We start from the raw sequence: 12,636 nt of genomic DNA, 5'->3' as shown, positions 1-12,636 counted from the left end.
ACCCTTGCCTAATGGGATAATCGCTACAACTTAAATCTATGGCGACTGCATCCACTTTTATAATCAAAAAACATCCCTTCTGTACTTCTTCAGCTTTACAAGGGCTTTAATGTATTAAAAAGCTGTGCGTTACTGAAAGGAATAATATACATGAAATAAATACTATATTACACATGTACCTATATACACATTCATATACTGGAGGGAGCAGGAACGTGCGGTGAGGTAAATTGGCCAGGAGCCACTGGCTAGTAGCAAAGCCAGATTTATATACAATATATAAGCCAAAGGGTACATGTGGGCATTATACACAGGTGCAACAGTATATACTCCTGGAAATTAGTTTCGTTTTGATCAGAGATGTGCGGAAAAGATAGGCGCCAGACTTTTTACTCCAGAGTTTTTACTATAAAAATTATTAGAATAATACAAAGAAGATATTTCTAATATATTCTTTGTATTTTTCATATACTTTACACAGTCTGGTGCAAACGTTAGTATGACAGGAAAGGCTCTGCCTCACCCCACCGCACGTCACTGGCAGGGAGGGCTTCTCTGAAGCAGACTGCCATCTATGCAGACCATACCTCTACAGAAGCGCAGTGTAGATTGGTAGAGTCATATACATGGGGCAGTGGTGTCAATTAGGGAGGCCAATCCTGGTATCGGGATCGGTGTGATTTAGGCCCAAAAACGTCCGTAATTCAATGCCGGGAATGGAAGCTCCAATCCCGGGGATTGCGGGATTTACCTGCCCCATTGGTTGTTTTTTTTAATGCCAGGCAGCATTGAACTTCCTCAGGAGGCTCAGACCCGGCCCGGCTCCCTCCTCCTGGCTCACCCTGCCCCCGGCAGAGCGTACTGCGCAGCCTGATATGATGTCACAGGTCAAGCTGCGCAGACTGACGCCAGCCGGCTGCGCCGCCCGGACCGCACCTCGCCGCCTATGAGCCCAGCTACCACCCACGATGGTATTTGTGTGGGTTGGGGTGGGCGGGTCTTCATCCCAATCCTGGGTATCTCGGGATTGATAAAAAGGCTCGGGATTGGCCTCCCTAGTGTCAATGCTCTGCTTTTTGTAGTCTGTGATGATATGGGGAAACAAAAAAGTTGTTTTTCTGTTTATTTTTTTACACAGACCTTTAAGGAACTGTATATCAAGGATGAACAATGTAGCAATGGCCTTCAGGGTTCAAATCTGAAAATGTACATTTTGGGTGGGTTTTAGTGGTTTCATTCGCCATCTTCTACTAACTTCTACTGATAAGACATATAACCAAAGTAATAGACGCAAACCACAATAATTATCTAAACAATTATCTACCTTTCATACAGAAAAGATACAAGAATCCCACAGAAACCACACAAGAGCTGCAGATGTTTCATGCATTCAACCACTACATATATTTGCAATTCGTTACCCTCCTTTTTCCACCCGCTGAAAGACATGGGCTGAGAAGGCAAGGCCAGTTTAAGCCTATTTTATGTTCACATATGGTGTGAGTCACCAGCTAAATCAAAGCAAGGCAAAAAAACTGTATGAAAATAATAAATTTTTACATAAATGAATTTTATCTGTGAAAAAGTTAGTTAAGAAAAGTAAAGATGAATACAAAATACATACAAGAAAAGGCTACAAACGTGATACATGCCACTGTATAAAACTAAAATGGAGAACGTTTTCAACATTCCATCAAAATAAACCAGGGCTTGACAAACTGCCAAAGATAATTAAAAAGGCGGCAAATTTTAAAAAAGCATTTTTTTGTTTATATTCTATTGAGGTCACTATGAAATTAGTAGCCTAGAACAAAAATAACAAGGCTAAAGGCTAGCTTAGTCAAAAAAAAAAAAAAAAAAGTTTCTTTAGCACTCCCCAGTTTAGAACGTTGATACAACAGATTACAGTTTTATTTTACAACACTACTCAGCCGGCAAAGCTTGCGTATTATAGTGATGTGGCAAAATTATATCAATGAACAAGCGTAATACATTTTAACACCAACCTTGTAAATTCCAATGCCTGGATCAATGAGGAAGGCTCGGGCGGAAGTAGATGGCTGAACAGAAGGAGCACTGGCTCGCGATTTGTGCTTATTTGCAGAATTTAGGTGGCCTTTCCCATCTGCATCCTTTTTCTTCATGGAAGGAACAGCATCATCAGACTGTGAACGGATTAGTAGTTGGACAATGTCATTCAATCCAACGTTGTAGTCAAAAAGAGTATGTCCATCTTCAAGCTAATAAATAAAAAATAAAAAAGTTCAAATATATACATAGTCATGTGAAAAAGAAAATAAATTGTCTTTCAATTTGCATTTGCTACCCCGTTAATGGTCTCCCATTACACGTGATATAGGTTGTCTATGGCCTTATCAGATCACTCATCTTGCCCATCTACACTCTAAACTGCCCCCTTCTACCACAATTAAAATTTGGAGATTTAAATTGCTATGACAGCAAAGAACCATTTAGATGAAAATGTACATACTGCCAATTCAATAACTAAGTATATTGGGACAGATTACAATCCACAACACAAGCCACATGCTGGAACTTTCTCATGGCAGGAGTGCTGCCAGATACACATTATATGCCCCCAGCACTGCTGCCAGATACACAAATGCCCCCCAGTGCCAGATACACATTATATACCCCCAGCAGTACTGCCAGATACCCATTATATGCCCCCAGCAGTGCTGCCAGATACCCATTATATGCCCCCAGCAGTGCTGCCAGGTTCCCATTATATGCCCCCAGCAGTGCTGCCAGGTACCCATTATATGCCCCCAGCAGTGCTGCCAGGTACCCATTATATGTCCCCAGCAGTGCTGCCAGGTACCCATTATATGCCGCCAACAGTGCTGCCAGGTACCCATTATATGCCCCCAGCAGTGCTGCCAGATACATATTATATGACCACAGCAGTTCAGCCAGATACATATTAAATAACCCCAGCAGTTCAGTCAGATACATAAATGCCCCCAGTGCCAGATACACATTATATGACCCCAGCAGTGCTGCCAGAATCATCCATACACAGTGTGCCAATACCCCTAATCCCCCCTCCCTCCTGCAGCATTGTCCAGCACTCCTGCCCCCACCAGCCGCACACTCACCAGAAAGATGGCAAAAACCTCTCAGCTTCACAGTGGCAGCCGGCACCCCTCACCCGCACCAGACAGCAAGAAAGCCGGAAAGTCCTTCCGCCTCTCCTGGAAAGGTAAATGCGCGCTGGTGGGGCCCCACCATCAGCTGGCTGCTGGGAACGCCACTGGGTTGCGATGTTCTCACTGTGCATCCCACCCTCTGGCGTTCCGCGTCTACTGCTCCACCTACTTCCGGCTGCACAGAAGCTGCAGGCCGGTGAAAATGTGAGCAGACAGGAAATGTGAGCAGAGGCTGCGGGCCAATGGAAATGTCAGCATGGGCCGCAATAGACCCCCGGGCCGGAGTTTGGACATGTCTGATTTAGATTAACAGTTATTAACTGCCCCATACCTATTTAACACACTTGAGGGCACTTATGTCCTATAACTACACATGTTCCCCAAGTTAAATCGGTCTAACATAGTCCAAGATTCCCTGTCTAAGGATATTTTAAGTCTTTGTAATATAAACTCCTTCTTGCAACCCACAAAATATAAAACCATGTACTGAGAACATGATTAAATACGTCTAGGTTTACATGTGTGTCTGATTTCCAAAACATAAACCTAAAGGGGGGTACTCACGGAGCAATCTTTACCCTCTGGCTAAGAAAAAAAAAATAAGAATTTACTTACCGATAATACTATTTCTCGTAGTCCGTAGTGGATGCTGGGAACTCCGTAAGGACCAAGGGGAATAGCGGCTCCGCAGGAGACTGGGCACAAAAGTAAAGCTTTAGGACTACCTGGTGTGCACTGGCTCCTCCCCCTATGACCCTCCTCCAAGCCTCAGTTAGGATACTGTGCCCGGACGAGCGTACACAATAAGGAAGGATTTTGAATCCCGGGTAAGACTCATACCAGCCACACCAATCACACCGTACAACCTGTGATCTGAACCCAGTTAACAGCATGATAACAGAGGAGCCTCTGAAAAGATGGCTCACAACAATAATAACCCGATTTTTGTAACAATAACTATGTACAAGTATTGCAGACAATCCGCACTTGGGATGGGCGCCCAGCATCCACTACGGACTACGAGAAATAGAATTATCAGTAAGTAAATTCTTATTTTCTCTGACGCTGGATGCTGGGAACTCCGTAAGGACCATGGGGATTATACCAAAGCTCCCAAACGGGCGGGAGAGTGTGGATGACTCTGCAGCACCGAATGAGAGAACTCCAGGTCCTCCTTAGCCAGGGTATCAAATTTGTAGAATTTAGCAAACGTGTTTGCCCCTGACCAAGTAGCTGCTCGGCAAAGTTGTAAAGCCGAGACCCCTCGGGCAGCCACCCAAGATGAGCCCACCTTCCTTGTGGAATGGGCTTTTACAGATTTTGGCTGTGGCAGGCCTGCCACAGAATGTGCAAGCTGAATTGTACTACAAATCCAACGAGCAATAGTCTGCTTAGAAGCAGGAGCACCCAGCTTGTTGGGTGCATACAGGATAAACAGCGAGTCAGATTTTCTGACTCCAGCCGTCCTGGAAACATATATTTTCAGGGCCCTGACTACGTCCACCAACTTGGAGTCCTCCAAGTCCCTAGTAGCCGCAGGTACCACAATAGGCTGGTTCAAGTGAAACGCTGAAACCACCTTAGGGAGAAAGTGAGGACGAGTCCTCAATTCTGCCCTGTCCGTATGAAAAATTAGGTAAGGGCTTTTATGGGATAAAGCCGCCAATTCTGAGACACGCCTGGCTGAAGCCAGGGCCAACAGCATTACCACTTTCCATGTGAGATATTTTAAGTCCACAGTGGTGAGTGGTTCAAACCAATGTGATTTTAGGAACCCCAAAACTACATTGAGATCCCAAGGTGCCACTGGAGGCACAAAAGGAGGCTGTATATGCAGTACCCCCTTGACAAACGTCTGAACTTCAGGAACTGAAGCCAGTTCTTTCTGGAAGAAAATCGACAGGGCCGAAATTTGAACCTTAATGGACCCTAATTTTAGGCCCATAGACAGTCCTGTTTGCAGGAAATGCAGGAAACGACCCAGTTGAAATTCCTCTGTAGGGGCCTTCCTGGCCTCGCACCACGCAACATATTTACGCCAAATACGGTGATAATGCTGTACTGTTACATCCTTCCTGGCTTTGATCAGGGTAGGGATGACTTCATCCGGAATGCCTTTTACCTTCAGGATCCGGCGTTCAACCGCCATGCCGTCAAACGCAGCCGCGGTAAGTCTTGGAACAGACAGGGTCCCTGCTGGAGCAGGTCCCTTCTTAGAGGTAGAGGCCACGGGTCCTCTGTGAGCATCTCTTGAAGTTCCGGGTACCAAGTCCTTCTTGGCCAATCCGGAGCCACGAGTATAGTCCTTACTCCTCTCCTTCTTAGGATTCTCAGTACCTTGCGTATGAGAGGCAGAGGAGGGAACACATACACTGACTGGTACACCCACGGTGTTACCAGAGCGTCCACAGCTATTGCCTGAGGGTCCCTTGACCTGGCGCAATACCTGTCTAGTTTTTCGTTGAGGCGGGACGCCATCATGTCCACCTTTGGTTTTTCCCAACGGTTCACAATCATGTGGAAGACTTCTGGGTGAAGTCCCCACTCTCCCGGGTGGAGGTCGTGTCTGCTGAGGAAGTCTGCTTCCCAGTTGTCCACTCCCGGAATGAACACTGCTGACAGTGCTATCACATGATTTTCCGCCCAGCGAAGAATCCTTGCAGCTTCTGCCATTGCCCTCCTGCTTCTTGTGCCGCCCTGTCTGTTTACGTGGGCGACTGCCGTGATGTTGTCTGACTGGATCAGCACCGGCTGACCTTGAAGCAGAGGTCTTGCTAGGCTTAGAGCATTGTAGATGGCCCTTAGCTCCAGGATATTTATGTGAAGTGATGTCTCCAGGCTTGACCACAAGCCCTGGAAATTTCTTCCCTGTGTGACTGCTCCCCAGCCTCTCAGGCTGGCATCCGTGGTCACCAGGACCCAGTCCTGAATGCCGAATCTGCGGCCCTCTAGAAGATGAGCACTCTGCAACCACCACAGGAGAGACACCCTTGTCCTTGGTGACAAGATTATCCGCTGATGCATCTGAAGATGCGACCCGGACCATTTGTCTAGCAGATCCCACTGGAAGGTTCTTGCGTGGAATCTGCCGAATGGGATTGCTTCGTAAGAAGCCACCATCTTTCCCAGGACCCTTGTGCATTGATGCACTGAGACTTGGCCTGGTTTTAGGAGATTTCTGACTAGTTCGGATAACTCCCTGGCTTTCTCCTCCGGGAGAAACACCTTTTTCTGGACTGTGTCCAGGATCATCCCTAGGAATAGAAGTCGTGTCGTCGGGATCAGCTGCGATTTTGGAATATTGAGAATCCAACCGTGCTGGCGCAGCACTATCTGAGATAGTGCTACCCCGACTTCCAACTGTTCCCTGGATCTTGCCCTTATCAGGAGATCGTCCAAGTAAGGGATAACTAAAACTCCCTTCCTTCGAAGGAGTATCATCATTTCGGCCATTACCTTGGTAAAGACCCGGGGTGCCGTGGACAATCCAAACGGCAGCGTCTGAAACTGATAGTGACAGTTCTGTACCACAAACCTGAGGTACCCTTGGTGAGAAGGGTAAATTGGGACATGTAGGTAAGCATCTTTGATGTCCAGAGACACCATATAGTCCCCTTCTTCCAGGTTTGTAATCACTGCTCTGAGTGACTCCATCTTGAATTTGAATCTTTGTATGTAAGTGTTCAAGGATTTTAGATTTAAAATTGGTCTCACCGAGCCGTCCGGCTTCGGTACCACAAATAGTGTGGAATAGTACCCCTTTCCCTGTTGTAGGAGGGGTACCTTGATTATCACCTGCTGGGAATACAGCTTGTGAATGGCTTCCAATACTGCCTCCCTGTCTGAGGGAGACGTCGGTAAAGCAGACTTTAGAAAACGGCGAGGGGGAGACGTCTCGAATTCCAATTTGTACCCCTGAGATACCACCTGAAGGATCCAGGGGTCCACTTGCGAGTGGGCCCACTGCGCACTGAACTTCTTGAGACGGGCCCCCACCGTGCCTGAGTCCGCTTGTAAAGCCCCAGCGTCATGCTGAGGACTTTGCGGAGGCGGGAGAGGGCTTTTGTTCCTGGGAACTGGCTGTTTGCTGCAGTCTTTTTCCTCTCCCTCTGCCACGGGGCAGAAATGAGGCGCCTTTTGCCCGCTTGCCCTTATGGGGCCGAAAGGACTGCGCCTGATAATACGGCGTCTTCTTAGGTTGAGAAGCTACCTGGGGTAAAAATGTGGATTTTCCAGCAGTTGCCGTGGCTACCAGGTCTGATAGACCTACCCCAAATAACTCCTCCCCCTTATAAGGCAATACTTCCATGTGCCTTTTAGAATCCGCATCACCTGACCACTGCCGCGTCCATAAACCTCTTCTTGCAGAAATGGACAGCGCGCTAACTCTTGATGCCAGTCGGCAAATATCCCTCTGTGCATCACGCATATATAGAAATGCATCCTTCAAATGCTCTATAGTCAGTAATATACTGTCCCTATCTAGGGTATCAATATTTTCCGTCAGGGAATCCGACCACGCCACCCCAGCACTGCACATCCAGGCTGAGGCGATTGCTGGTCGCAGTATAACACCCGTGTGAGTGTATATACATTTTAGGATATTCTCCAGCTTTCTATCGGCAGGTTCCTTTAGGGCGGCCGTATCAGGAGAGGGTAGTGCTACCTGTTTAGACAAGCGTGTGAGCGCTTTATCCACCCTAGGGGGTGTTTCTCAACGTGCCCTATCCTCTGGCGGGAAAGGGTATGATGCCAATAACCTTTTAGGAATTATCAGTTTTTTATCGGGGGAAACCCACGCCTCATCACACACTTCATTTAATTCCTCGGATACAGGAAAAACTACAGGCAGTTTTTTCTCACCAAACATAATACCCTTTTTAGTGGTACTTGTATTATCAGAGATATGCAATACATTTTTCATTGCTTCAATCATGTAACGTGTGGCCCTAGTGGAAGTCACGTTTGTCTCCTCATCATCGACACTGGAGTCAGTATCCGTGTCTGTGTCTGCCATTTGAGGTAACGGGCGTTTTAAAGCCCCTGATGGCGTTTGAGACCCCTGGACAGGCACAAGCTGAGTAGCCGGCTGTCTCATGTCGTCAACTGTCTTTTGTAAAGAGCTGACACTGTCACGCAATTCCTTCCATAAGCTCATCCACTCAGGTGTCGACTCCCTAGGGGGTGACAACTGTATAATAGGCAATTGCTCCGCCTCCATCTCATTTTCCTCCTCAAACATGTCGACACAATCGTACCGACACACCGCACACACACAGGGAATGCTCTGATAGAGGACAGGACCCCACTAGCCCTTTGGGGAGACAGAGGGAGAGTATGCCAGCACACACCAGAGCGCTATATATAGACAGGAATACCACTATAAAATGTGTTTTTCCCTTTATAGCTGCTGTTATTATTAAAACTGCGCCAAATTAGTGCCCCCCTCTTTTTTTTTACCCTTTTCTGTAGTGCAGGACTACAGGGGAGAGTCAGGGAGACGTCCTTCCAGCGGAGCTGTGATGGAAAATGGCGCCCGTGTGCTGAGGAGATAGGCTCCGCCCCCTTCTCGGCGGCCTTTTCTCCCGCTTTTTGGTGAGTTCTGGCAGGGGTTAAAATACATCCATATAGCCCTGGGGGTTATATGTGGTGTATTTTTGCCAGCCAAGGTGTTTACATTGCTGCTCAGGGCGCCCCCCCCTAGCGCCCTGCACCCTCAGTGACCGAAGTGTGAAGTGTGCCTGAGTAACAATGGCGCACAGCTGCAGTGCTGTGCGCTACCTTGTTGAAGACTGATGTCTTCTGCCGCCGATTTTTCCGGACCTCTTCTTGCTTCTGGCTCTGTAAGGGGGCCGGCGGCGCGGCTCTGGGACCGAGCTCCGAGGCTGGGCCTGTGTTCGGTCCCTCTGGAGCTAATGGTGTCCAGTAGCCTAAGAAGCCCAAGCTGGCTGCAAGCAGGCAGGTTCGCTTCTTCTCCCCTTAGTCCCTCGATGCAGTGAGCCTGTTGCCAGCAGGTCTCACTGAAAATAAAAAACCTAAAACTAAACTTTCACTAAGAAGCTCAGGAGAGCCCCTAGTGTGCACCCTTCTCGGCCGGGCACAAAAATCTAACTGAGGCTTGGAGGAGAGTCATAGGGGGAGGGGCCAGTGCACACCAGGTAGTCCTAAAGCTTTACTTTTGTGCCCAGTCTCCTGCGGAGCCGCTATTCCCCATGGTCCTTACGGAGTTCCCAGCATCCACTAGGACGTCAGAGAAATGTATCATTACTCAATGGAATACAAGTGTCTGGTGACATGAAACATTAGCTATATATTATTGTCAGTACAAAAAGATACTAACACTTAGTAGTATACAGAGTCACCCTGTAAATGTAGGAGTCATAAAGTCTCAAAGAGTGGACTAGTAATCAGATGTAATTGCATACAGAAAGACCAATAAAACCAGGTTTGGTAATCTACCTACAGTAACTGCACCAATCCTTTTGCCTGGGGAAAACATTCCAGAATGAAAGAGTACAGTCAAGCACAAAAAAGTATATGTAATCTATACGTAGTCACAGCCAAGTACTTTGGGAAGGCAAAAGATAGCATCAGAGGCACCCAGAAGAAATGGAGATTCAAAAAATGTTTTATTATTACTACTACTCTTTATTTATATGACGCCACATGGAATCCACAGCGCCCAATTACCGAGTAAACAAATAAGCAAAACATCAAGACAGTGACTTACAATTCAATACAATACAGGACAAGTACAGTGTATATAAACATCGCTGCGTCTGCAGACAACACTGAAATAAGTATCAGGGCAGCAGAAAACAAGAGGGATTTGGTGCCATCAAAGGGCGGATTGAAAAGAAGATAGCTTAAGTAAGAGACATAAAAGAAGAGGGCCCTGCTCGTGAGAAATTACACTCTAAAGTCTGTTGACTGGCAACCTCAATTAGCATCTTTGTTACAGGGCGCACTTCCCTTCCTTTATTATACATATTCCCGTCTCTTCTGCCGTCCTTCAGTCTGTCTCTCCTCCTGCATCCCAAATCTCTCTCTCACTGTTTCTCTCCCCCTTTTGCTGCCATCTCTGCCTTCACCTCTTAACCCCTCCTTTTCCCTAGCCCCTCCTCCATGCCTCCCTTGCCTCTCCCTTTGTTTTTGCTCTTGCACCCTCTCGTTTACCATGTAGGTGTATAACCAGATAATTTTTGTTTGCTCCACTTGCAGTGTACAAATTAAATGCATGAACAAAAAGATTTTGCTGTAATTTGCAATTTTTTTATTTTTTTTATTTTACAGACGTGTCCTCTGTAAAATGAACACGATTTAACAGAAAATGATTCTCTTTGTTGCTTTCTTATTCTATTTGCACAATTGTAAACCATTTGCAGGAAGCAATAATTCTACACGTTTGGAGTGTACAGTTACAACTACAGTGCAGCGTCTTTGTTGTGTGTCAGACAAGGCCTTCCTTTTCCTCTTCCCTTTATATAAACGCCATTAAGCTTTGTTTAGGAAAATGGATAAATACAGTTATTCACAGGTGCAGACTACACGTGTAACAGCACAGACTTACACGAACATAAAAAATATATATAATATATCACTCAGTAATGTATAGCACACAGGCAAAACAGCAGCTCCACATTAATTCACTCTTAAAAATAAAAACACATTTGAAGAATGTGGACGATTTGACTGCAATTTAATTAGACAATATCCTTGTCCTTAAAAATTAAACTTGCCAGATAAAAGGGACAACTTGCAAATATTCTGCATGCAGAAAAACTATGTAATGTAATATGTAACACATTCACGCTGTTGCTATGGTGATTCAGTTACTTCACTTTAGTTACTTTTCAAAAGGCACACACACACACAATGAAAGTATGTCAGGAAATGAGTGGTGGGGAAAGCAGCGAAACCAGCAGTTTCCAGTAAAAAAATCATGACTCACTTATTTCAGGAATTAGGGAAAAGGAAAACGTATATGTAGACCAATAAGAAACTATATGTTCTGTTACACTATAGCAATACCTAACATTAACCAATATAAATAAGAGGTTTCTTTTAATACAATGGTTTACCAAAAAACATAAAATACAGACCAATTGCATTTCACACGGATCTAACATGCACAAATTACAGTCATCTCAAACTGCAGACACTACCTTGCACTAGCTCACAAGCCACGGACCTGCACTTTTATGCACCTGAAATACATACAGATTAAAAACAAATGAAGCACACGATTGCTATGTAGTCCATTTACAGAAATGACCAAAATGACCGGTCACCAGTACTACACCCTTTTGAATTTTGGACACCCACGAGTGGAAATAGTCCCTGTTGGTCGGCATGCCGACCATCGGGATAGTGAGCCGTCGGGCTCACGGAGGAGGTCATGTGACTGTCGGTCAGCTGACCGGCGGTCACATGGATACCACCCATTCAAAAGGTTCTCTCAAACTCCGTGACAGTTGGCAAGAATGGATACTTCTGTTTATCTTTATACACGTGCCCTAATTATAACAATGTACCACAAAGCCATAAGATGCCAATGTTTCCCAAATCCAGTCTTCAGAAGCCCCTAACAGCGCATGTTTTCCTAAATCTCTGTGCTGGAGTACCAGACCCTCACACGACTCCTTCCATCAGGTACAAAATACTCTGCTCCCGGACTTCCCACTTAATTTAGGATTGCAGTCACCTGTTTTGAAACACCCTTCTCATCAATAACAAGTTCAACACAAGTGCCTGCAATCGTAAATTAAGTAGGTTGTACAGGAGCAGAGCATTTTGTACCTGATTGAAGGAGTCATGTCTGGTGCACAGGTGTATTCATTACTGAATTACATTTTTTTTTTTTTTTTTTCAAACGGGTTTCTTCATTGCAAATTGTACTAAGAACAGTTGTGCAATACAATGGGGGAGATTCAATTGTTTGAAAAGTCAGTTGGGAGCCCTTTTTTTCCTATCTAATAGACAAAAAAAACAGACACCCAACCGACTTTTCAAACATTTGAATTCCACCAAATGAATCATTGCATACATTTTCTAACACTTTCTTCCTTCAGGTATAAAAACAGGTACGTATGTTGATTTTTATGTTGTAAGAAGATATAATTAATATTAGATATCAATAAAATAACAAATCATGTTTACTCTTGGTTGTTTTTGTTGCGGTTAATTAGTACAGGTTGAGTATCCCATATCCATATATTCCGAAATACGGAATATTCCGAAATACGGACTTTTTTGAGTGAGAGTGAGATAGTGAAACCTTTGTTTTTTGATGTCTCAATGTACACAAACTTTGTTTAATACACAAAGGGGTCAATTCTATTCGGCAACTAAAGAATAGCGCCGGGAATTAGCTCCCGACGCTATTCAATTCTGCTACTAGTTGCCCGCAATTGTCGGGAATTCTTCTCTCATCCCCGGGGTATGAGAGAATAAACCCGACAAAAGT

General features: G+C 45.4%; 1 protein-coding gene across 2 annotated transcripts in view; it reads right to left on the bottom strand.

The window, feature by feature from the left end:
• The window catches only part of UHRF2 (ubiquitin like with PHD and ring finger domains 2), a 212,280-nt gene that overhangs the window by 133,701 nt on the left and 65,943 nt on the right, over window positions 1-12,636 (bottom strand). For both annotated transcript variants that reach the window (XM_063913996.1, XM_063913995.1), the window contains exon 2: window positions 2,007-2,240. In XM_063913996.1, coding sequence (XP_063770066.1) covers window positions 2,007-2,240 — 234 coding nt within the window. The remainder of the gene's footprint in view (window positions 1-2,006; window positions 2,241-12,636) is intronic.

This window comes from Pseudophryne corroboree, chromosome 1 (genome assembly GCF_028390025.1).
Source record: "Pseudophryne corroboree isolate aPseCor3 chromosome 1, aPseCor3.hap2, whole genome shotgun sequence".
Taxonomy (NCBI): Eukaryota; Metazoa; Chordata; class Amphibia; order Anura; family Myobatrachidae; genus Pseudophryne; species Pseudophryne corroboree.
This window is presented reverse-complemented; position numbering and strand designations above follow the sequence as displayed.